The sequence below is a fragment of the Condylostylus longicornis genome, unplaced genomic scaffold (assembly GCF_029603195.1).
Source record: "Condylostylus longicornis isolate FDR11 unplaced genomic scaffold, ASM2960319v2 ptg000013l, whole genome shotgun sequence".
Lineage (NCBI taxonomy): Eukaryota > Metazoa > Arthropoda > Insecta > Diptera > Dolichopodidae > Condylostylus > Condylostylus longicornis.
Window position 1 is genome coordinate 401431 of NW_026577982.1, and position 27526 is coordinate 428956.

The 27526-nt window shown below is 25.4% G+C and overlaps 1 protein-coding gene across 1 annotated transcript in view; it reads right to left on the bottom strand.

Moving 5' to 3' along the window:
• Nucleotides 1–218: 218 nt before the first annotated feature.
• Nucleotides 219–27526, bottom strand: part of LOC129605267 (leucine-rich repeat-containing protein 70) — a 119441-nt gene continuing 92133 nt past the window's right edge. The window contains exons 3-6 of the mRNA XM_055514910.1: nucleotides 2490–2641; nucleotides 1670–2393; nucleotides 565–822; nucleotides 219–371 (exon numbers count right to left, since the gene is read on the bottom strand). Coding sequence (XP_055370885.1) covers nucleotides 247–371; nucleotides 565–822; nucleotides 1670–2393; nucleotides 2490–2606 — 1224 coding nt within the window. The 5' untranslated portion in view covers nucleotides 2607–2641 and the 3' untranslated portion in view covers nucleotides 219–246. The remainder of the gene's footprint in view (nucleotides 372–564; nucleotides 823–1669; nucleotides 2394–2489; nucleotides 2642–27526) is intronic.

Here is a 27526-nt window from a genome sequence, read left to right on the forward strand (position 1 = left end):
CCATATTATATTTAAATATTTGTTGAAATTTTAATATAATATTATTTTTTATAATATTTTCATATTGAATTTTTTGTTTATAATATTCTATTTGTTTTTCATTACTTTGTTTTTTATTATTAATATTATATTCAATATTTTGACATAATATTTCAATATATATTTTTTTTGGTTTTTTTTTAATATTTAAATAATAATAATAAAATAATATAAATTTTTGTTGTTGATATTTTGTTTGTTCTAGTACTAGTTTTTTATATTTATTATTATTTTTATTATTGTTATTGTTATTATTATAGTTGTTATTGTTGCTATTATTGTTACCATTGTTGATGATATTAATGTTCTTGTTGTTGTAGTATCGGTTATTACTGTTAATATTATTATCAATAAATAATATTGTTGATGATATTTTTTTTAAATTTTCATAAATATTTGATAATGGTAATGTCAGTAATAATATTAAATTTTTTGTTATATATTTTGTATATTTTTGTTTTTGTAATTGAATATTATATAATATTGAATTAAATTTTATTGATGATGCTGATGATTCTAAATTACCTTTAGTCACTTGCTCTTGACATCTACCAATTGCATCAATATCTAATGATATCATTGGTTTACCATTCACTTCTAATGGTGATATACAATAATTTTTTGATAAAAATTCTGTATTTTGATATGTACCATTTGCTAAAGGACTATCTAATAATGTATGTATATGACAACCGCATGGAAAATGATTTCTGTCAACTGTTAATATATCAACACCATCTAATATAATTGTATTTGGTTCAGGCATTTCCAATAGATGATTGCCTGCGAAAATATATACATAAAAAAAAAATAAACAAGTAATATTTAAAAATGAAAATGTGTATTACAAAATTTTTAATTTAATAATTTAGCAAATAAAAATTTGGAAATTCATTGAACTATTCAATATAACAGCGTTGAAACTAATTGCTAATAAACTAAAGGGCCGCATTATTTTTTTATAAATTAATCTCTGCAGTTTTAAGTATTTTAGGCAAAACTTCTCTGAAATCGAAAATCTCTCGATTTCTTCTAAGAAAAAATTTTTAAGCTCAAATTAAACCTCCTTTGCAGTTAATAAATTTTTTGCAGTTTAATTTAGTTTTGAGAATTTAATGTAATTCAATTAATGAATTTTCGGCTTCAGTTTGTAAAAACTTACTTTCAAAGTTAGTTTATGCCTTTAAACACCATGACTAATGGAAAATTTTCATCTTTATTCAGTTAACTTTCAAATTACAATATTTCCAAATACTGAATAAAATTTTATCTTTTAAAATTGTTTTCGCCTATTTACAGTACTCGTCACCGAAAATGCAATAAAATTAGAGTTTTCTATTACAGATTATGCTGCTACAATGTGGTTACTACTTTTCGTAGCTAACACTCAAGTTTCCGGAAAAAAAACCGGCTTTCCATTTCAATTTATTCAAAAAATATTCGTAATTATTAAGGAAACTCCTACTGATACTAGTAACTTCTAAGCTGTGAATGCAATATGGCTTTGCTTTGCGTATAATTTTCTAAAATCTGAGATCCCTAAATCAAACATTAAAATTTTATTCAGAAAATGATTCAGCCCTTATATTTCATTTAAAAATTAAATATTTTATTAAAAATTTTTACTTACCTTCTAATTTTAAATGTTTTATTTGTTGTGTATAAGTTATATTTAATTCTTCGATTGCATCAATTTTATTATTTAATAAATGTAATAATCCAACTTGATTTAAACCACTAAATGCATCAGCACATATAACACCTAAATCAGAATCTTGTAATGTTAAAAATTGTACACCAGTTATACCACGAAATGTATATGGTTGTAATTCTTTTAAATCCATATAACTTAATTTTAATAAACCAACATTTTCCATACCAAAAAATGCATCAGGTTCAATTTCTCTAATACCAGATGGTAATAATAAATGTCCGACATTTGTTAAACCAGAAAATGCTGATGTTTCAATACGTGTTAATGGATTATTTGTTAATAATATTAAATTAACATTTGATGTACCAGCGAATGCATTACCTTCAATTCTAACAATTTGATTATGGCTAAGAAATATTGCTGATAAATTTTGTAATCCAGCAAAGGCAAATTGTGAAACCGTTTTTAATGGATTATTTTGTATTGAAAGTTCTTGGAGTCGTGGTAGACCACGAAATGCAAATTGTTTTACTTTTGTTATATTATTTGTATCTAATGATAATTTTTTCAATGCACGTAAACCAGTAAATGAATCTGGTTTTATAATAGAAAAATTATTTTTTGTTAATGATAAATTTTCAACTGATGAAGGTAATGTCCTTAATGGTATACGATTTAAACCGCCAGTATTGCAAAGAATCTATAATTTAACGAGGTGAAAAGAAAAAGTTTAAAGTAATTAAATGAAGATTTTTGTTTTTTTATTTTTATTTTTAATTAAAAAATTAATTCTTACTTGAGTTTGTGATAAACAAATGCACTCTGGTGGACATGATACATAGGTTTCTAATGGTCGGAACATCCAAGAAAATCCAATTATCAATATTTGAAAGATAATTGTGATATTGATCATTTCACCACTTGTAATTCAAACATGGAGAATTTAATCTGAAAATATAAAACAAATAATTAAATTTAGAACTAATTTTGATTGAAATTCTCATAGAAAATATAAAGTTTAAAATTGTAATATTAATGTGGTTGCCGAGATAATTACACCAGAAAATGAAATGAGAATGTTGATTGTTCTCTACAGAAGGGGATATGGCAACTCGTTTTATTGGGCCAGAGAAATAATTTGGAATGCCAACAATAACAGTTCTATGCTAATTCGAGATTAGGACTGGCATAGATCTTGATTGATAACTTGACGCTGCAGCAATTCGCTTGCGATCGTGATACTTCAAGAAGGGCTTGTACTCGCGATGACTGTAATATTGTAATTTGTCAGGGGCTTTAGTAAAGCGCTAATATACCGTAAAGATTTTATGAGTGAATGTAAGAACCACCAAGGGACACAAGTCCGCACCTGCGGAAACGATTTGCAAATTTAATCAATGGTTATGATTCTGCATTAAATATCTTAGTTTTTTGTAGAATATCGTAAAAATTACATTAAAATTTTTAAGGTATAGATTTTTTCTAACGAAGAAAGTGTTTTCAAATTTTAATACTGCCACAATTTTCACTTATATAAGGGTTATTGAGTTTAAAAAATTAAAAATCAAAAACTTTTATTAAAATAGAATTGAGAAATTTTTAAAATAATTTTATACCAAAACTAAATAAAAATTCGATTTATATAAGGACCTTAATTTAAATTTTGAATTATAGCTAGTCCTTCATTTTTCCTTCTTTTCTTTTTCTTATTTTATTGACAAATTCATTTAAACTCTTTATTTATTCTCGACCTGATGTACTACCGCACACACACGCATCATCACAACCAGATTTTGCATTTTAAAAGAAGTTTTCTTTTAAAATGCAAAAATCATTTTTCTAAAAAATATTGGAAATAATAAAAAAATCTTTTTTAAAATTTATTCCAAAAATTTTCATTTTTGATTTTTGATTTTCAATTATTGTAGAAAAATTTCTTATGTTTCATTTATTTTCAATTTTCAATTCAATAAAATATTTTCCAAACTTTACGATAATCTTTTAATACAAAAAATAAAAATTGGAAAATGCTTATTTATTTTTTATCCTAGAGGAAAAAAAAAGAACTATTGTACATATTTTTGGACCCGGGTGTTGTCCTTCCGATTATAGAAAAAAAATATTGTACAAAAGAATAAACTTTGCTGTTAGCTATTTATTTTAATGTGAAATTCGACATTCTAAAAAAAAAAGTCAAGAATGATAAATTTTTGGAATTATATTTGTTCCAAATGATAATAAGATTCTAGAGAAAGGACAATGACTTTAAAATTGAAATTTTAAGAAATTGAATTAAAATTCTGTACAGTTATCACAAATAATAGGATAAAAGAAATATTTTGGTTAATAATAAAATTTAGGATCAAAATCATTTGTCTTGATAAAGCAGTAAATTCTGAGGTAAAAAAGTGGCAAATTGTATTGAAATTGTATTGAAATGGCAAACTGCAAAATTGTAGTTAATTTTGTGCTACTAAATACAATGTTATATAGAATGAAGTATATTTTATAACAATGATATAGCCAATAAAAAATTAAAATTACTGTCTATGAAACTGCAAATCTAATTTTTTATTTGCAGATTTTCAATTTCATTCAAGAGCCATACCATACGTTATATCCAGCTGACCATACAAAATCTTTGAAATTATACTCCTCATCCTTCAAAATTAATTCTTTAATCATTCACTTACTACTGTCACTTTGCTATCCCCCCTTGCTACTCTAGTTACCATCAGAAAAAATTATACTCTATGAAACTCCTTTACATAAAAGCTTTATAGGTTTAATAATTTTGACATTTACGAAGGATTTTTAATTTGATTAGTAACAATTAATATTTAATTAATTCATTTTAAGAATTTATAATGGAATGAAATTTTGTGACCCTTCCATTAAATACTCTAATATATGGCCGATATAAATCACGTACAGATACGATAACGGATGCTGAGTATATAATTTGCATTATTGAGTATGAAATGGGTAAAATAACTACAAATTTTTCTATATTACAATATAATCTACTAATTTACTAGTTCATAATATTAAAAACCCCCTGTATATAACGAAGCAGCCAAATATTTCAAAATTTACGATATGTGGCTTAAGCATCTAAATTTAAACTAAAATAAAATCAAAAAGTAAATAACAAAGTTCATGTGTCATTCTATTTTAACGTCACTCAATTATCTCAATTCCCCGATTTCAAATATTTGACAGGTGTTCAAATTTCAATCACATTTTCTTGTTTATTTTAAGAAAACTTTCATGAACCTTTCGTTCTGCATCACCATTATTTTAAATAAAATTTTTACTTATATATTTTTATAATATTATTTCTAAAAAGATTTTAAAGTTTTCTATATATATGCAGTCAAAACTATTTGAAACAAAATTTTTTTGATTATATTCCGACAAAAAACACACCCACACACAACAATGGACTGAACCGCTTCAATAAAAATAAAATTTTATAAAAAAAATATAAAAAATTTTTGCAATTTTTTGTAGCAAAAGGAAAAAATTTTTGTGTTGGCGATTGTTTTTATTTTTAGAATATTTTGAATTCCAAAAGTTACCAAAACAGCAAGCCGGTCTCATTCATGTGGTACGGAAAAAAATTTTTAAAAATCACAAAAAAAGTACATGTGTGCAGGAGGAAAACTATAGAAAAAAAACTTTCTCTTTTCATCTCTTATTAAAAATTTTGCATTATAAAAGATTCTCTCGCAATTCAAAGAAGTTAGAGATTGACAATAGCAAGGTTGACAAGTGGCAAGAAAGTAAATTGTGTTATGTAAAGAAGATTTGGTTTAAAAAGTGATTGTTTAGTCACGCAGTTTTCTGGATTTATTATATTGGATCACTAGATTTAAAAGAAATAATTTGGATTATCGACTCAATTTAACTAAAATTTCCAATTACTGAATTAATATTCAAATAATTGATTAATGCCACTCAAAGCTGCATATGTAAATTATAGATTCCTTTCTTCAGCCTTCCTTACGGACACAAATGAATAAAACACGATACTATTTATTCCAAGAATTTCGTATAACGAAATACCATTAATGCATGCGCATTCAAAAATTAAATAACTTGAATGGGAATTCAAATGCAATGTAATCATTAAAACCCCTACAATTTATCATTTTACGCATTGATACTGGAGTTATTCAATAATATTTCAGGGATGCTACGTAAAAGCAATAGGACAGAGATACAAAATTTCATTTAATCTCTCTTAGAGAAGTTTTATAAATTTTAAAATTTAAATTGGAATATTTTAAGGCTTCCACATTTAAAAATTTTAATATTAAGCCTAACAAATAACAATTTTATTAAATGAGATCAATTAAATACCATATAAAAAACAATTACTATTGCAATTTTCCTTAAGTTTTGCAAGTAATTGCGATTTTATGCAAATTTTAAATTATAAGATCAATGTAGAAATCTTTTTATTAATTTAAAATTCCGAAAAAATAAATACGAAATGTGAACGTAATTTAAATTTTATGTTTGAGAAAAACTTTATTGTAAATTTCCCTCTTGTGAATTTGAAAGACAAAGTTTTGCTTTTTGTATTAAAATATTTTATTGTAAAATTTTCTTTACAGATTGTATTTCTAGATTGTAAGTAATAAATTCGAATAAGAAATTGAAAGGTGGTAGTAAAAATTATGCACTCAAAATTCAATCTTGTGTGTAGCTTATAAAACTCAAACGGAAAACTAGTTTTCATGAAGCAATCATTTAGTCTTGAATACGGAATTTTGGGAATAAATGTTGTCCTTTTAAAAATTTTTATTTTCTTTACATAATTGGGTAATAATTTTAAATACAAAGTTGTGATTTACTGCGTTATTTCGAAAATTAAATTCGGCTTATTTGTATAATTAAGAATTTTTTATTCACATTGTACCATTAACCAATTATGGAAATGTAGTTTTCAAGAGATCTAGTAAAATATGAAAATAGTTGAATTTTTATTATAAAATCTCTTACTTTCTTGTTGATATTTTCGTGAATTATTTTAAAAATATTTGTAAAATAAAACCTTTTTAAGGAATACAATATTAAAACTCCTATGGAAGTAGATTCTTGCCACTATAGAAGTAGATTTAACTACGGACACAATTTTGTTAATTACTAAGTACTAAGAACAGGAACATATTTTTGTCTGAAGAATTGTGCAAGGTAACTGAAATGTTCCTTATTTAAAATTAATAAAAAACCATTGTATGAATTTTGTTCAGTCAGGCTCATATTTGGTGGCTCCTCTCATATCTGTCTGGCGGTTATTTTAACAATGACCTACATTTAGTCGATTCTTTCGAGAATAAATAATTAAATGAATGAATTGAGAATAATTAAAATTTTACGCACGCTTTATTTTCCATATCCTTTGTTTTCATACAGCAGAAGAATCACAGAGCTTTGCTTATCTGCAATGTGTAAATTATTTTATTATCTGTTTCATAATATTTTTGAAAAATTTTAAAAATTTAAATTACACTAAAAAAAAAAAAATGTGCCACACTATCTTCACTCACTTCTACGAAATAATCATTCCATATTAACTTATTTTATTGCAGTTTTACTTTCATTCTACATAAAGTTAAGATGAGATCCTTAAGTTAAAGGATATGCCATTGCTTAACCCTTTTAAAGTTAAAGTTAAAATGCAAAAAAAAAAAGAGAAAAAATGAGAAAAAAAACGACTATGTATGAAAGGAAACTGGGAAAACTTATAAATGCTTTAGAGAAATTACCAAAAAAAAAAAATGAGAAAAAAAAATATGGAAAGCGAAAAAGAAAATCAAATTAAAAAGAAAACATTGAAGAATTTGGTAACTTTTTTGTTTTCTCTTCTCTTTTTTTTTCTTTTTGCACTCTCTCCCAACTATGTTGTATTTTAAAGTATTATTCATAATAATATGATTAGTGTTGTTGCAGTATAACTATGAAAAGTAGCAGAAATAAAAATAAAAACGCAAAAAAAAAGAGAGCGGGAGAATTTTATAAGGAGAAAAAAATATTGCGATTTTTTAAATTTTTTCAGATGGTGTGGCATGGCAGTAAACATATAGCAGCATTTTGTAGTTGCTCTTTTATAGCGATCATATTTGTTAAATGATGTGGTTCCAGATGTGAAAAATTAAAAATAAAAAAAAATTAAAATAATATTAAGAAAAAAAAAAGAAGAGAGAAAAATAAAAGCTAAAAGTGGGAAAGAAATGAGGGAATTATGAGGGTAAAAATGTATGCAATGTGTGACTTTTCATATTCTCACCATATTATTTATTTATTTTTGTTTTGGTTTTGTATTTGGTATATTTTTATATAATATGCAAGTGAAATGAAAAATTACCATAAGAAGATGAATAATTTCGACAATATAACTGTTATATTCGAATATGTTATATTAATAATAGTGGTTTCCTTTTTACTCTTATTTTTTTCTGGTTTTTTTTTTTTTGTTTTCTAAATTGAATGAAAGTTCTCAATTTTATATTTTATACTTGTGTATAACAACATCGCTCCGGGAAGAATATTTTTTTCTTCTTTTTGAAATTTTTAAAATATAAATTTGAGGATTTTTGCATTTTATAAGGATAAAATGGTATATAAAGGATAAAAAGTTTATAAGAAGAGTGTTATAAATATTTTATAAGTTTTACAATTTTTTGAAAGAAAAAAAAGGAGAAAAGCATTTTAGTGAATACCATTATGACTTAATGGTTTGATAAAAACAATTTTCTACTTAATTTTTTTTAAAAAAGAAAGAAATGAGTCTCAAATGTCTTCAAGTAAATTTGTTTTTTATTTTTAAAGTTAATCATGTTTTGGTTATTTTAAATTTAGAATTCATAATATAAGTACAAATAACGCTAATGACACTAATGATTGAGGTTGGCAATTCAATTTGAAATTGAAACTCATTACAAATTATTTGTACATCTGATAAATACCAAAAATATTGCAATAAAAGTAAATTTTCTGCCCAAATCATGAATTAGTATATATAAAAAAATTTTTATGTGTTTATTATTGTAAAGCATAGTATAAAAATGAAACAAAAGGTTCTATTCCAATAGTCATATTTAACTGGTCAGAGGATTCAGAAAAATTCAGCGAAAATAAATGCAGTTAATCACGCCTCCCGTGTTTCACTTTAGACATATTAATTTTATTCGAAATTAATATATAATTAATATTTTATATGTACTCTTTACTTACACAGAATTACTTTAACCCTTTCGGAATTAATTCAGACAACATTTGTACCAGAAGAATTAAATTAAAGTTGGATGAAAACAATGGCCTGTAAAGTAAGACATTTCACTCCAACAACAGCTGTTAAAAGCATTATTAAAATTACTTTCATTAAGATACCGAAATATTTCCAAAAATTGCATACATTTAGGATAACAGACAAAAAATTAAAGAGGCACTAACATAATCGTGAATTGAGGGGTTAATTGCGTGAGTTAAGATAAATAATTATATTTTTGAATTTCAGCTTTGTATCTTAAAGGATTTGTAAACAGACACACCTACAGCTAATAGTTGCACCCCTAAAGGCAAATGTCAATCTTGAAAGAGGGTCAAATTATGCTGTTACTATTTCAGTTACCACTTATTAAGAATTATTTAAAACTCTCGACTTAACACATGGAATCCCACAAAATATAGAAATAACAGTGCTATTTTCTTTTAACATAAGCAACATAGCATGAGTACCACTACTGTCTTGTCAAATATCTTGTACCAAAATGTTGTAATACTAAAAATTCCTCAAAAAAAACAAATCAAAGTAAACAAAAAATTATTTTTTTTTTAACTACCATTAGTCACTATTATACAAAGCATTATACAAAATATGCAAATTAAATATACTCGTACTTTTGTAATTTAAAGGAGCATTAATAAACATTTTTTTTTTTGAGACTTTCACATTTCCATACAAATCCATCCATACAAATTATGATTACTTACTTTACGAATACATGTGCCTACATATGTGCTATTACTGTAGTAGTGTATGACAACATCATTTTACTTATTAAATCTACCAACAAAACAACAGCCTTATTTTAATATTCAAAATACAACAATAAAAAGTAGAGAAAAAAAAGTGATAAACAACAAAACAAAAAAACACAAAAACAAAGAAAAAGAGAAAGAGAGTAAAAATCTCAGAATAAATGTCAACACTTTAGAAACTTTTGACATTCTATGTAACCATTTATCATATCATCATCTCTATTCATTTTTTTTTTTGGATTTTTTGGGGTTTTACCCCATAGTACACAAATTGGTATGAGAAGAGAATACCGAGATTTTTTTATATAATATTCACATATGTATATGAGATCATTTGAATCCCATGTGATTATTAAGACCTTTTTTGTCTCCCCCTCTTTCTCTCTCTCTCTGTGTTTTTCTTCCTCTAATTTTTTGTGTTAAAAAAAGACAGAATATTCCTGGTAAAAAAAACAATAAACAAATAAAAAAAACTCCTTCAATCTCTCTATATGATAGTACCATGATAAAAGAAAAAAACAAAAGAAAAGAAAAAATTAAAATTAAAATTAAAAAAAATACAAGGATAACATATAATATCATTATCCTTTTCAATTAAAGAATAAAATAAAAAGTAAAAAGCAAATATAGAATGTTTATCTTTTGATAATGTTAATCAAATAAAACTCATTAAAACAAAGGTATAATGAGTAGAAAAAACAAAAACAGAAAAAAAAATTTTGTTAAAAAGTATAAAAGGTACAAATGAGCACTTACATGTCATCTATAAGTGAAAAAATAAAAAGGAAACTGATATAAAAATTTTGTGAATGAGAGTAATTATATAATTTTGTATTGTTTATACAAATTATTAATTATAGGTACAAGCTATATATTTATATGTATGTGGGTATATATGTACATAATATTCACATATTATTTACAAATTCTTATCACAAGGGAATTTTAATAATATACGTTCGTTAATAATGAGAACAAATGAAAGGGGAAACTTTTGTTTTTCAATTCAAGATCACAATAGATAAAATAAAGAGTAAAATACAAGTAAAATTAAAAGAAAAGTGAAAAATATGACCTTAAAAAAAATTATTTTAAAATTAATATTGACAAATTCAAAATAATATTTGCAGTTAACTTTATTAATATAGTCGCAGATAATTTATCAATGTTCGATTATGGGACAATATTCTATTTCTGCAGATAAGCTCTATTCAAAATTAGAAATTAATTTAAACTTCAAATTTTTTAAAATGCATGCCTCAACTATAGAATATTATGGAATTATCTAATCAATGGTGCAGTAGTTATGGCACCGGTTCTTTAACCGAAGAATCACAGCCTGACCAAGGGGTTTAAAACCTGGTCAGGCTGTTATGATTAATTATGCTCAATATTTTATAATATTTTATATTAAATTACATATTTATATTATTATAAAATAAAATGTTAATATATAAGTATAGTTGCCTATTTTTCTTTAACATTCGATACTGTATACCATAGGAACCAACAAAATTAAACAATAAATAAGCGTCAATATTATAAAGCGAAGAAAAAAAACTACGAGAAGCTGATTACCGCCTTGTTAGCTGAATGACTTGTAACACAATAATACTTGACTTTAAAAGTCAAGGAGGAAGATTCTTGTGCTCCCAAGGGTAAAAAAAAACATTATGCGATCACTTTTGTAACGCCTTTCTCCACCTTATTTGAATTCAGTCTGTTTAATATCTACCACAAAATATTCCAAGTAGTTTTTTCACATAGAAATACATTGGTTTGAGATAGAAGACACGAGTATAGCTGTAAGAATATTGGGTCTTGATATGCTGCAATCGTCATTTTAGTAAGATCGCCCTCCTGTATTTTCTGTAAAATGAACACATGTTTTGTTGGCAAGCTTGTTTTTATATTCCAATAATATGTTTTGATACCGAGCATTCGGAAAATTCAACCTGTAGAAAATTTATAGCACATTTATGAGGAGTCGAAGGAAATGAATAAATATTCAAATAAAATATCCGACGTCTATTTAGACTTTTTCTTCTTTGCAAAATGTTAATAAAACATTGAATACTATGAAACGAGCGGAGCGAGATAAATAATAAAAATTTACTTTCAAGATAAGGATTAAAAAAATCTTTAAGATAATTGAAACTATATCTCTTAGCAATTTAAACTACAGTAAACCATTAAAATTTTACAAGGAACTTATGAATATAGATTTTTGATTAGGAAAAATATTTAACAATTCTCATGGTTTTTAAAAATTTTGCAGCTGTTCGAAATTTTAATTAATTCAAGTAGCGGAAACTAATTAATATATTTTAATATAATTATAATATTAATAGGTAGTCTCCAATATAACAGGAGGTCTCCATGAATTTCCATTGAAAAAAGGAAAAAAGCGATCGTCTTTCCTAAAATACATAATAAAAAAATCCTCAAAGTATAAAATTAAAAACTGCTCTAAAAGGACTTCGAAAACGAGATAATTCAAATTAAATAAGCGTAATAAATATATAAAAAATTTTAAGATGGACAATCGAAATAAAATTGGTGTCAAATAATACCTTGAATGTTAGGGTATTCATTTCATCTAAATACCTTAACTCTATTATAACTAAACAACATTATTATAGTAATAAAAATAGATAATAAAGCTTAATGATCATAAATTTATTATAATATAGTTATTTTAAAAAGAAATTGAAACGAGATCCTTTTACAATATAAGAGGCCGTAGAAAAAAAAAATTAAGAGGTAGAATGACATTTTAACGTGTTAAATGGAGAGAATAACATGAAAGGAACATAAATTTTAACATGGGTGACATTTTTTTTTTCTTTCTCTAAAAAATAACAACAAGGGCAGTAAAAATAGGAACAGAAATGAAAAGACTAAGACATTTTTTTTGATTTCAATAAAAAATTTTCTTACTGCTCTTTTTTTTTCAGTTTTTGTGTTTTTCCTGTCGAAAATTTTCTTCTGCCCTTCTTTAAGTCTCCAATTTTCTTTCTTTCCTTTTATTTTCCAAAAAAGAAAAAAAATTTCCCACTTCAATTTTCTCAGTTTATTGTTTAACTTTTTACAGTTGTTTTCTATTTTTTTTGTTTTCTAAAGCTAATTTTTATTTTAATTTTATATTCTTTCCCTTTTTTTTTAAGGATCTGACTATTTCACTTATATTCCTTTTTGATAATCTATTCAATATACAATTTGATATTGTATATATGGCAACTCTAGTTATACTAAATGTATTGTCAATTTTATCTATTAGAAATGTTTACAATATATGTATGAAAGTGAGAGGATTTTAAAGAGAGAGAGAGAGAGAGGTGGGTGTTTTAAGGAGGAAGTAAAAAAGTCTACAAAATTTAGTTTTACATTTTTATATAAAAATCCCTTAAGGGAATTACTTTTAGATGAGATTCGATAAAGGAAATTCTCTTTTGAGAATTCTATTTTAAAGAAATAAAATGAAATTTTATGAGAAAAAATCATATATAAAAATTTTTTTAGAAAATTTAAAATGAAAATATATGAAAAAAATTGAAAGAGATTTGAAAAAGATTTGAGATATTTTTTTTGTGTTTCGGATTTTTTTTTTTTTTTTGTTATATTCCATATATCATAGAAAAAGATTGTTAAGAGCTCAATATGAATACACCTTTTGAAATATAAAAATTATATTAACAATCAATCATAGCTTTTCGCTGTTAAATAAAATAGTTCAAGCATAAAAATGATAAAGAGCAAAGAAAAATAGAGCAATAGAAGACAAAGAGCATAGAAATATAAATAAAACCTAATATAAATATATTTATACGTTGTGTGTAGCATATATTATTGTAAATGTGCGTATGTATTTAAATTTTAAATATAATATTTTACATATTAACATTAATCTATTTTTTTCTTATCGCTTATTAACAAAAAAAAAAAATCTGATGTGGTCAGTACATAACCGACCGCAGTGTGTATTGTCTAGTTAAGTGTAAGTGTTACAGAATATTATAAAAATATCTGTTAAATACTTCTTTCCAATTTTTAGGACATTAGTAAGCTTATAGTTAATATACCTAGGAAAATGTAAATTTGGCTCTTAGTAGAGTTTCGGTTTATGCTTCCCGAATTCCCTGAAATGCTCGTCAGTTAGTTTCGGTAACAAGCAGAACTCAAATATCAAATTTCAAGAAATTCCATCATTTCGTTCTGTAGATATGGTGAAAAATGTAAAATCGGCCCGCAGATCAGTTTTCGAGCCCTGATCTTTTCAAAAAATTTACATGTTCCTTGTTTTAATACGAGGAATTCACATATTAAATTTCAGTGAAATCGGTTGATTATTTCACTTTATATACACAAAAATGTATATTTGGCCCGTAGTAAACGTCTAGTTTCCGATGCCTGATTTCTTTCAAAACATAGCAACTTTCGCGGACGATCGAGCTGAGCTTATATATAAAATTTCAAGTAAATCGGTTGAATACTTTCTTCAAAATGTTCAAAAATGTAAAACAGGCCCGCTAAAAGGTGCAGTTCCCGAGGCCTGATATATACCAAAAGCTGATCAATCCGTGCCACGGTGGAAATAAACTTACATATAAAATTCAATCAAAATCGGTTCAGCCGAACTTGAAATACACGCGTGAACACACAGACCGACAGGGTGCTAAAAATAGTTTATTTACACTTCCCTACTATGGAGAAGTGCATTCCCACCGAAAACTCGATATGCAAAATTTGTTGCCATCACATAACCTACCTATTGTTTACACAATACGGCCGGTAAAAAATATTCTTTTTATGATACTTGCCTTAAATTGCCTACTTTTAGGGATTATTTTTTTTTTGTTTATCTTTAATATATAAGAGCAATCTTAAATAAGTGAGCGATTCTCTGTCTCATAACAAGCAAAGCAAATAATTTTTTTAATTCTGAAACATTTTAAGAATATTGTAATTTGGAATTGATTGTTTGTGTTGTAGGTTGTTTATAAGAAATCTCTTCTATCATTTTCTAGGCTCTTTTATTAAAAAATTGGATCTACACATTTTACTTTTTAAATAATTTCAAATTATCATCAATATTTTTATAATTTCAAAAGTAGTATGAAAAACATTTGTTTGATTAAGATTTCCCGGCGTAATTTACCACTAGTGTTTTATCATTATGGCCTATTTTGTTAATACATAACTACATTAATAAACAACGTAAGATTGTAGCATTGTTATCTACTTTTATAATCGATTGAAAATTATTCAAGAATTAATGATTTCATTATGACTGAATTTAATAACTTTTCATGGAATTATGTATATAAAAACTTTAAGGACATGCGAATTTGCAATGTTGTTGACATAGGTCTATTAATACTCAGCATCTGAACTGACCTAATACAATACAATTTAATAATTTTTTATTATAATATCTTCATTAATAGAAAATTTTTGATAAAATTCATACATTTCACATGCATATATAAATTAGCTTATATAACTCAATTTATATTTGCACCTCATTTTACAAAACTCAATTTATTTGACTCAATTTATAGTACTCAATATGACACATTTACAATAAAACTCATTTTATATGACACATTTGATAATACTCAATTTATAATAAATCAATTGTTATAACGATTGCTCAATCTAGCTCAATATATAGCTCAATCTTCTGATTCAATTTACAAAAGTAATTTTATTAGAGCCAAATGAATATTTCTCAAATTATATAACTCAACTTATATAACTTGTGACTCATTTATAATATGTCACACAGTCTTAAATCTTTAAATGCTCAATTTATAAGCACATTTTCCAGAGATAATGCCCGATATGCACTTGTATTTTAATAATACATACGAGAACGATTTACAACAATTTATAATTATCCGTCAGATCGGAATTAAATTCCTTATCCCCGCTTTTTTCCCAAATATTTAAAGTACTTTAACATTTAAATATATTTTATCTTATTCGAATTACTTAAACTATTCAATTCTCTATTGAAAATTTTAATTTATAAATTTTTACATTTTGTTTCATTGTTTCTAATACAAAATGACATTCTTAACCTTAATTTTACATCCTTTTTAATTATATTACTAATTTTAGTTAATTAATTTTTATAAAAATAATGGTAGTTTATTATGTTGTTCCTTAATGTTCCTAAAAAACAAATTGGCAACCCAAGTTATGAAAATAAGAAGAAAAAGAAAATAATGACAAAGAAAAACATTATCTTTTTGTTTTTAAAACAAGAAAAAGCAGAAAGGAAAATAAAGAAAATAACATCGCGCCCACCAGACATTTGCCAATAAATTGTCTGCAAATTACTTTAAGTCCTTTAAATTTTTGTTTTTTTTTCAGACTTTTGTTCTGTTGTCTTTCAATTCTTTTTCAAAAAATTTTTTTCCCATTGTTTCTTTTCATTACATTGCTTTTCAGTTATCCGTGCAACATCACCATTTACCATTTTTACTATCACACCATCAACATTTTAACAACATTACCAGCAGTTGTTATGGCGTGATATCATCATCATCAGCCAGCAATATGATAGTTATATTATATAGAAATACAATAGAAATTCAAACAGTTGTGAGTTTTCTGCAGTAATATGGGTTAAATTTTGCGCAATAACGTGTAATTATTTTCGTTTGCTTTCTGTTTTCTTCTCAATTTTTTTTTTGTCGTAAATATAGATATAAGTGTGGATATATATAATTAGATTTTAGAGCAATCCATAGTGAAAAAAAATGAAAATATTTTTCTTCTATAATCATTCTGCAGCAATTTCAGTACTAGTATAAAAAAACATATATGAGGACTGGAGGAAACAAGGCAAGAAGGGCAATTTGTTGATCACTGATATCAGAAGTGGATATTTTCTTTATATGACCATATTTCTCATGTTTTTGTAATGTTATACAAGAATATGCTGTGAGAGAACCATTTTTATGCTTATTTCTTTCACAGTTTTATTTTACGTTGAAGAATTAATTGAGGATGCTTTGAAGAACTGCAGGATATTGCTCCTATATTGCTCAATTCTTGCCATTATTTTTAACTTTTATTTGATGTAGTATTACTGGATTAATAAATATTCCAGTATTATCAAAAATCCAGTTGAAAAAGCATAAAATTGACTACCATTACAAAGGAAACTAATGGGAGCGTTGAACTACTAACGCTAAACATAATGATAAAATTGAATTTCACTTAAGTAATAATTTTAAACAATAATTTTCCTTAATTTTTCACAAAACTTTTGAAGAGATCACCCCGTCCTTTTTTTTAGAAAATGGTGTGTATTCAAGCGTTAAATACCCTTTTTTTCTCAATATACATTTGGTTTCGTTATCCTATTATTTTATATGTACTTAAATTCTGGTTAAGTGAAAAATGGAAAAAAAAAATAAAAAACAAAATAAACAGCGAAGAAAACATAAAACTGTTGTCTTCTTCCGTTATTTTTTCTTCTACTTCTTACCGTTATTAAACTTCCTTGTTTCCTATTGTTTTAAAAAAATAAAAAAAAATATAAGAAAAACTTTTTTTTCTCTTATTCTTCTTGTATTTTTCGCGTTATTATTTTTATTTTAATATTTTTTTTCTGTGCTTTCTATTAAATTTTCTTTAAAATATTTTCTTTCATCTCTTCATGCTGGCAAATATAGTTTGTATTGAATAATTATTTTTAGAAAATTTCATTTATAATGCTTATCTGAGCAAAGTTTGGAAATTAGTGCATTAATTGGAACCATAAAATTCGGAGATCTAGTGCGAATTTTGAAAATAACCAGTTCAGCTTTAGCTGCTTTAGAGTTTGAGACATTGAGAGTATATTTTCGGTGAAATCTAAAAATAAACAAAAAAAAAAAGCAAAATTTTCTAAATTTTTCCGGTTGTCCCACATATTTTTTGATAATTTCGTCAAGCTCAAAACGCTGTTTTTTGTTTAAACTAAATCTGAACATGAACGGAACTGTTAGGATTTGAATTCCTGATTTATAGAATATTTCACAGTTCTATGCTATTTTAATTAACCATAATATTCCGTACTGTTTCTCAAATTGCATATCGTTGTGCAGCGTGCAATACCGCATTATTCAAAATTTCGAAAGTTCTCATTGTTTTATGAAGTTAGTTATAGTATGGTAATAGTTATTGTTACTGCCTATTTGTCACCACAGTCATAGTCAAACAAATTCTATTTCAATCTTAGTCAAGTTGATTTTGAAAAATATATTGTATTGTATTTATGCTATATTAAAATAAATACGATGAGGAAATGGCAATATTTCTAGTGACGCAAGTTAGGAGCGATATAATATATTCGCTTCCATTCGCTTTGGAGTAGACCATACCACACTATTATCAAAGACATTCTTACAAAATTAACAAAAATTTCCAAAATAAGCACTTCCTTTATAAAAAAAATATATGAGTAAAAGTGTTTTAATTGGCTGGATCAACTACAAAAATTTACTACATCTGGTTTCTGGGTTTTTTTTGTTAATTTTCCCTTTATACACTTTTTGAAACGAGGTATTTTTTCTCTCTCTAGATATTTCGATTAAATTTTTTTTTTTGTTATTGCCTTTATTTCTTTTAATTCCGGTTTTTTTTTTCTCCCATTCGTTTGTTTTGCTTTTCGTTTTTACTTTCTTGATTTCTGAGTCTATATATCAGTGGCCTCAAACACAAACCGCCTAACTCGAGTTAAGACAAAAATGAGATATGTTAACCAGCGAATTCTCCGTTTTGAGTTTCATATGCTCACAAAATTTGGTGGTTCTACGACTGTTGTAGCCGGAGTTATTGTCGAATTCACACATGACCTAACTCGAAATGGCAACAATGTGCACTTGCACTAATCGCCTAAATCGAGTTAAGATCAGAAAACATCTTTTTTATGTTTTTGACAAACCACTTATTTCGAGATAGGCTGTTGTTGCAAATCAAAATTAGTGACATTTTTTTTTATTTGTATGAATTTTTACAACCGCTTATCTCGAGTTAGGCTTTTGTTGCAAAATTAATTTTGAATTTTTTTAAATACTAACTCGACATAAGCGATTTGTGTAAAATAATAATTGGTGGTTTTTTAAACTCATCTCGAGTTAAGCGATTATTGCAAATGCAATTATATTCCAAAAGGCTTCTTATGTCGAGTTAGGTTTTTATAACGCGTGCAAATAAGAACAATACATCGAAGTTAAGCGTTTAGTGTTCGAAATAATACATGATCAGTATAGAATATTTTTTAGTTTTTTATAATAAAAAATATTTTATAACGCTTAACATATTATTTTATGTGATATATAGTGTAGGTACTTTATGTCCATGGTTTAAAACTTGTTCACTATAGTTAAAATTAAATCTTACATTCAGCGACAAGTAAGATAGTTGTATTTTTTAACCCAAAATATAAAACATCTGCACAAGTTACCTGCATTATTAATGCTCTAATTACCCAAATGTCCCATGTTTAAGATTTGAATTTTTTTATTTAACAAATAATCTTGTAGGTCATTTCGTGATTTACCTGCGACAAATGTTTTTTTCAATTGACAGAGTTCCCTTGTTAAAATGACACGTGGCTAGCTACCTGATAGTAGATTGTTTTGCCTTTGTGGTCTAATTGTATTATTAAACAAAGTGTTGTTTTATTATGCCCTTGTAAAACAAATGTTATTAGGAAGAACAAATTTTTGTGTTTGACAAGAGGTTTTATTCTAATTATTGTATTACAAAGCAACACTTTTATTATACACTAGTAAAACACATTTTGTTAGGAAATTCAAATTATTATAATTTGCAAGGGTTTTTTTTCAATAAATAAAACTGGTACATCTGGGAATAACAATATTTTGTTATACTTTTTATTACTCATTTCCGTGAGTTCAAATTTCTTCGATTTTCAAATATTTATGATATTTTTGTTATTTCGAAGGAAGTATTTTTTACAAAGACAGTTATTTATTATTGTTTTTAAATGTGCTTATGTTGGAAATTGTTAAATAATATAAAAATTATCCAATATAAACTTTATCCACGCTTAATCAATGTACGTTAAAAATTTTGGAACTTGCTAGGCGAGCTGAAATGATTGTGGTGGATATTAGATGTATTGCAATATATTTGAAATTAACATAACGGATTCAAAGTGTTTTTAAGCATAGAAATTAGCGAAACTGGTTCTATAGTAAATAAACAAGTATCAACAGATCTTACTTTGAAAACCGAAGTTAATACAGTTTTGAAAACCGCAATTGACTTTGATCGTGGTGACTGTATTAATGATCCTGATTTTAAAATTGACAACATTCAAAAGCAAGTTTTCGAGTCCTATTGGGCATGTGAACATATCTGTAGAGATAAAAAAATATGAAAGGCTTTCTACTTTTATTCTTTTAAGAAAAATCCTTTTACAATTTGCCGAACGGTTAGAAAAATTCGTTTAATCTTTCGCGACCGGGCTTCCTCAATGCACTCAGGTACATGAACGCTCGAAACTGACTCGTGGTCAATTTGTATGGAGTCTTAATTGAAAAGTAAATGCTGACAGCTAAAATAAAAATGTCGTGCAAACTTACAATATTTTTTGTTTATTTGATAATCAAATACTTATATACTCTATGAAAGGAGAGCAAATTCTGAACCAATTTACTTTGCCACAACTTTTTACGGAGATCTATATACGAGTACTTTTTACGGCAGAACTTGGAGAAAAACTGACAAACAAACCATTTTCTATACGTTAATAATACGTCTCCAAGATTTAATTTTGACAAGTATCGAATTATTATTTTCTATACGAGTTCAAGTTCAGTATCAAATTTGACTTTTCATTACAGTAGTTGTAATGACTCACACTCGATTTCATTTTGTTTTTAATTTAAAAATTTTAATTAATTCGGATTTAGTATCATTATGAACAAGTAAGAAAGTCATATGGACTATAGTACATAAATAAAATAACAAACACAAAACTCATAAACTCATTTTAGAGATTACTTTATGTGCTCATTTTTACAATAATGTAACAACTTTGTCAGATCCGTTGCACAATGAAGCCTTTTTGTAATTGAATTACTTTTTGAAATTCTCTTAAGTTTAAAGAGTCGCACCACAGATTTCAAAAAATTGACTTCCAAAAATATTTTACAAGAACAGTTTATACAAAGATTTTTTATATTTTAAGACGAGGTGTTAACTAGTTAGATTTTCAAGACATGCTCCAAATTAAAGAAGAAGAGAAAATTAGTACCAAAAAAGAAAAACTTAGAGTACTTGATGCAATTTTTTAATCTGTTGGTTTACAAATTTTACAAAACGATTAAGACTGGATATTTAGCAGACACTCATCCATATTTAGTTGGAGAATCCGAGAGAGAATAAAAGATACTGCCACCTTTCTTAAATTTAATGAAAAAATTATTTTTAAACTTTTAGAAATAATTTTTACTTAAAGTTTATTCATTTTTTACCTCAATTTATGTTTTTTATGACAATGATTTGAAAAAAAAGTGATAAATCAAATATTTTAGAAATAATACACATATTTCTTCCCTTTTCAATATAACTTAAGTCACCTAAAACCATATTTTCAGTTTTGCAACAACAGCTTAAGTCGACTTAAGTTTGACGAAAATGCAAAAGTAATTTTTCACAAATCGCCTAAGTCGAGTTATGCTTTGCAAAGTACTTTTTATAAATTTTGTATAACCGCCTATCTCTCTTTTTTCATAATTAAGAGAATACTATTAGTTGTTTTACTTCAGATTATGAGTTAATCGCTTCCTTTTTTAATTATCTTTCAATCAAAAAAAAAATTGGTTCAAAAAACTTCATAACTTTTTTCAAAATTTAATTTAAAGTTTAAAATGCATTTATCTCGAAATCACTAAAACAGACTTAAGTCGTTTGTGCTTGAAGCCACTGATATATAGATGAGAATATTGTGAAAATGTTCAGGTAATATAGAGAAATATGAAAACTCAGTGGAATCCAATTAAAAAACGTGAAAATTAATTGAAGTTTACAGATTGTTAGGTTGAAAATTAACACTACGTTACACTATAGTTATATATATTATATATATATATATATATATAAACATCCGAGCAATTTTTTTAATCTGTAACTGTAGTATATATGTATAATTTGTCAATATGTGTATAGGAAATAGTTATAATGTATATGCATGTATATATGTGACTAAATACATTATTTATAGTATATACGCGGTACATATGTATACATATATACGGTATAGTATATATGGTATATATACGGTATATATATATATATATTCGATATAGTATATATAGTATATATGCGGTATATACAACATATACCTTATATATTTTATGTTGTAAAGAAAGTAAAAATTCTATTTATAGATATCGATTAAATGAAGGTCGTTAGTGAATCGGAAAAATTCTGGTTACTGTTTTAATTATATACATATACAGATGATAGATAAATATAAAACAGACAGATGGAGAAGAATAAAGGATATATAGAAAAGAAATTGAAATTAAATGGTTCGAATAACGGGAATATGTTGCAGAATAACTAAAAAAAAAATGAAAAAAAATTAAAAGAAAAATTTTGTCAAAATTTTTAGTTCCGTTCATTCAATTCTCATTTATTAACTTCACAGAATTGTATAAGGTGAGGACCAGAATTCTATTTACTTACAAAAAAAACCCTTACACACAATATTACTAGCATACATACACATATCTGTATCTACATACACTGGCACTCATGTTTAATGGAAAAATTCTATTCCAAAATCACTTTTCAATTGTGGAAAAAAATTAAAAACAAGAAGGAAAGAGAATAAAAAACATTTTAACAACAAAAAAGGAAAGGTGATTTTTTTTTCGTTTTGCTACCTGTTTTCTCCGTACCTTCTTTCTTTCTATAATTTTGTTTTTCTCCCAAATATTATTTGGGAATTTTTTAATTGTAAGTTGTTTTTAAAATTTTTTTTACATTTTCCTTTTTGTCATTTTTTAAAAATGTTTTCATGTTTATTTTAACAAAAATTAGATATTTTTTTCCCCAAAAAAAAAAAAAGGATTTTAATTAGGTGGAAAATATGTGGACATGAAAATGTAATGTTATGGTATTTAATTGAAGTAGTTTAGGTAATTATGGAAAAAAAAGTAAAAAAGTAAAAAAAAATATTTTTTTTTTTAAAGACAAAAATTTGTAATTCTCACGAGATTAGCAAATTAAAAAGAAAATAAAAGGGAAAACAAACAAAAAAATATTTTAAATGGAAAATAAGGATAATAAAAAATTATATTTGAAAATTAATTTTTTTTAAGTACAATAGTTTTAAATTAAATCAATTTTCCAAAACAAAGGGAAAGCATATTTAATTAAAAGTTAATTTTAATAATGAGCAGCACCACCACTTGGTTAAGGTACATAAGAGATGAACACAAAATTCTCTCTTATGAATATTTGAGAATTTTTCTCGATTTAATATAAGGAACTAATTTAATCTTCCCATTATCTTAGAAACTTGAGGCTTTCCATTAACAAATCTTGGAAACAATTTTATACAATAGTTATTTTATGAGAATGAGACAAAATTAATTTTATTTGCTGATTATAGCGGAATAATTATAAAAATGATTTCCAAATATATGCACAATATACAACATTAAATAAAAGATCTTAATATATTAAACATTATAAAAAAATGAGTAAAGTAGAAGTTAAACGCTACCCAGTAAAATATTCTAATTTCACTATAAGAAAGAATGAGATTTGCGAATATTCTTGATGAGTACCAATTTTGAGGTAAAAAATTTTCTTAAAATCGCACCCATAGGGAGGGCAGTATATGAAAGTATTGAATGTGAAAATAAAATTAATCGTAAAGAGAATTTATTTTACAAGCCTGAAAGGACGGAAGGTTTAAGTTCAACTAATAATCCTCACAATGAAAATTTAAAGATAAATAAATTAAGTTAACACGAAAGCAAAAATTGATATGCGACGATAAGCGGAAGAAAGGTTAAATAAGAGGTTACTGTTTTTGATAAAATTTGTTTTGTTTCTAAAAGCTCATGGCAGCTGAAAACTCTTTTACTTAATTAATAATAAAAAAATTGATATCGAGTAAAATTTTTAATTTTTTTTTCAGAAAACAACAAGATCAGCTGAAAGCCTTAAAAAACAAAAATGAATATGAAACCTTTCTGATTTTAAATTTTTGATTCTCAACACTCTACAATTTTATTAGAAATTACACCAAAAATATTCCAATTGCGAAAGCAAGCCTTTTAATACTAGACATAACGTAATTAGTACAAAGACTTTTATTAAAATTCGTTCCAAATATCGTTGCCTTAACAACTCTAAAATTTTGACAATAAAACAACGCTCAATTTTTTTTTCAATTTTATGATTACGATGAAGAGAGTTACGTCAACTTAAAATTTTAATCTTATTTTTCATAAAAGAAATAGAAGCTCATTCTATTCTAACAATTAGCCTAAAAGTATGCAAATTTTACTTAACACTATTTTGCACACAAAATGGGAATTTTTTCAAATCTAAACAGCTAGCTAGATATTTGTAAAGGAATCTTAGTATTTTCATCCTTGGCCGAATTTTTTCAAATCTTTCCTGGGAAAAAAAACAAACAAATTTTGTACTAAACTTTTTTTTTCCAAATATTTTTCATATGAACAAACTGAATTTTAAGCATCACAATAAATTTTTCCTTTCTATCGCTTTTTTTTTTTCTTTCAATCTATTGAAATCAAAAATCTCATCTCTTTAATTAAAAAAAAAAACTCTCTATACCAAAGACGTACTGATATTGAAAAATAATCAAAATAGAAACATGAAAAAAAAACAAGACATAAAATCTATTTTTCGCTTTACTTCGAAATAAAAAAAAAAACAAAAAATTTCCACAGCTGCTCTAAAAATAATTTGAAAGCTTCAAAAAAAAAAAAAACAAAATATTGACGGGGTAATGTGCATGTGTAGTCGAACAGTTTTATTCTTTTTATAGTTTAGATTTTGTAGAAGAAGAAAATTTCAATATTTTGATTTAATTTTTTTTCACTTATTGCTACTCTCGCAAATTTTAGTCAGAAGACCACTTTATAAGCAATTAATTACATAATAAAACCACTTGTAAAGAAACCACATAAGCTGCGCTTTCACCACTTTCACCACGTTCTTTTTTTTTGTTCCTCTTTTTCTTTTATAAAATTTTATCCTCTTAACTATTATGATTTTAAGGATATATAAAATAAAATTTCTTTTCATGTTTTCACTGCTTCATGATCTACGTCTTTTTGATTGTACATATTAGAGAAGCGTGTACTCCTCATGAACATATATATATTCATATATAGGTAATAGTATAGAGCATAGTAAAAGAGTCTTATTTAATTATATAATTCAAAAATTATTTCATATAATTTATTTTTCAATTGAATGCGTGATACGATGTGAAAATTTGTTTAAAAGAATGTTATATACTTTTAGCAGTTGCTATATTGAGTAAAAATACGTGAAATTTTATGAAATTGAACGTACGAAATTGATGTGTAGAATACAGTCAGGTGTAATATTTTTAATTCCAAATTTCTGATATTTTAACAGAATTTTTCGTTTTAGAAAATAAAAATATATCGTGCCTTCTTTATAAAAATATATAGAAGATATTTAGGTGATCTTAGAAACTGATGTATGTATAGCTAGTTGTATAACAGAATTTTAATTTTAAATTTGAATTGATTTACCTTTCATAATATTTTTCAACTAAATTAAATTTCGAAAATTTAATTTGGTAAATCGCTATATTTGTAACTAAATTAATAGATGTATAATCGATTGTCTTATACTTACTGGAACACTGTATTTTTGACATATCAAAAATGCTTCCATCAGACTAGCGACCCTCCCCTCGAAAAGAATATAATTCTTGGAAACTGACTTTGTTTGTCAAATACAAAAATTGCTTGAAATAGGAGCACCTCACAGACGACGCGCCGCACATTATATAATTCTAGGGTTGTAACTTCATAAGTTAAATAAATTTTTACGATAAGGTTTAAAAATTTAAATTTTTTACAAAAATGTATTGATGTTTTACATTTTGGCTCGTAATTTCAGTATTAAATAAGTTACACAATATATTAACCAAATTTTAACAGATAGTAAATTTCATAATGACTGATTTGGAAATAGAATCCAACTAAATTTGACTTAAGCTGTTTTTTTCCCTTCTAAATCTAAAAATATATAAAAAAGAAAAACAATTTCTTTTAAAAGAAAAATTATTCCTTTTTTCAAATTCAATTTCTTTGAATTATTGTGACATTAAGATTTTCTTAAAAATTTTATTGCATCAGAGCTGATAATTTCATTAGAAAATTTCTCATGTAAATTCAAAGCGTATATACAAACCTTATTAACATCACCATATTTATATTCATATACATATACATATATTAATATATTTAATTACATTATATCATATAGAATATTTAAACTAATGCAAATATACTCGTTCATACTGCAATATTTTCTTAACACTGATATTTTATTAGCACCATTTTTTTTTTATGTTTCAAGTGAATGAATCGAAAATTTGCAATATCAATATTAAATAAGTGATCTGATTTGTGTATACGAGTATATACGATAAACTATAGTATGAAAATCAAACACTCTAAAAATTAGAATTTTTTTTTAAACTAGTATTCTATTACTGTGTCCTATATCTGAAATAATCGTTAACAAATGAGAAATCAGTGACTATATTAGAATACAGGCTAGAATTCCATAAGAATAATTTCGAATTTTAATAATTTTCCAAAATAACGAAGTTTCCCTTTTAATTTTAACCTAATAAATTAAGGACTTTAGAACAATTAACAGCTTCGATTATAAAATTGAAGGTTTTTTTTTTAAAATCGAAAACTTGTTCATGAAAATGCAAGCTGAATATTTCTGTATAGTTTAGATGTTTTGGTTCCCGAATATTAAAATTCGAATGCAATATTATTTTCGTTCTTACTAACACATTCAAAATTAAATTTTCTAATTGCAATTTCAATTCTTTTCAAATTTCAACAATTAATATTGTTGAGCTTTATCATACGTTTGAGTAAAAATACACAAAATTATTGTGCGTTCTTAAAATTTCTTTCTTACTACTTCGCTCATATATCGCTCATACTATCGCTTACTTTCTTACTACTTCGCTCAAAACCAGTGTAAAATAAAAATGATTTCAATTCTTATAAACCCCATACGAGCATACATAATATTATTGGAAAATCAAATAAAATTTCACATTTAAACTCTTAACACGTCGTTGTTTGTTTCTTCGGTGGAAAATTTTTTTCTTCAAATTTACACACATTATCCCTGCCATTCTTCAATTAGAAAATCAAGTACTAATCTTACAAATGATAATAATTTATTTTACAGATTTGAAAAAAAAGAAAAAAAACGAATCGCTATTAGTCGCTTTTGTTACTCGCTTTTGAATAAATTATTTTTTTATTTAGTTTTCATTTTTCATCCTCAAAAATTTAAAATATACGATATATGTATGTATGTATTAATCGTATATATATGTATTCGATACAAATTACACGCATACCTTAATCAAAATCACTTGACATACTTGAATTTATTTTTGTTAAGTAACTAATATAATAATGTGGGTAGATATGTACACAATATTAAGAGAAAAATTCCCACATATAG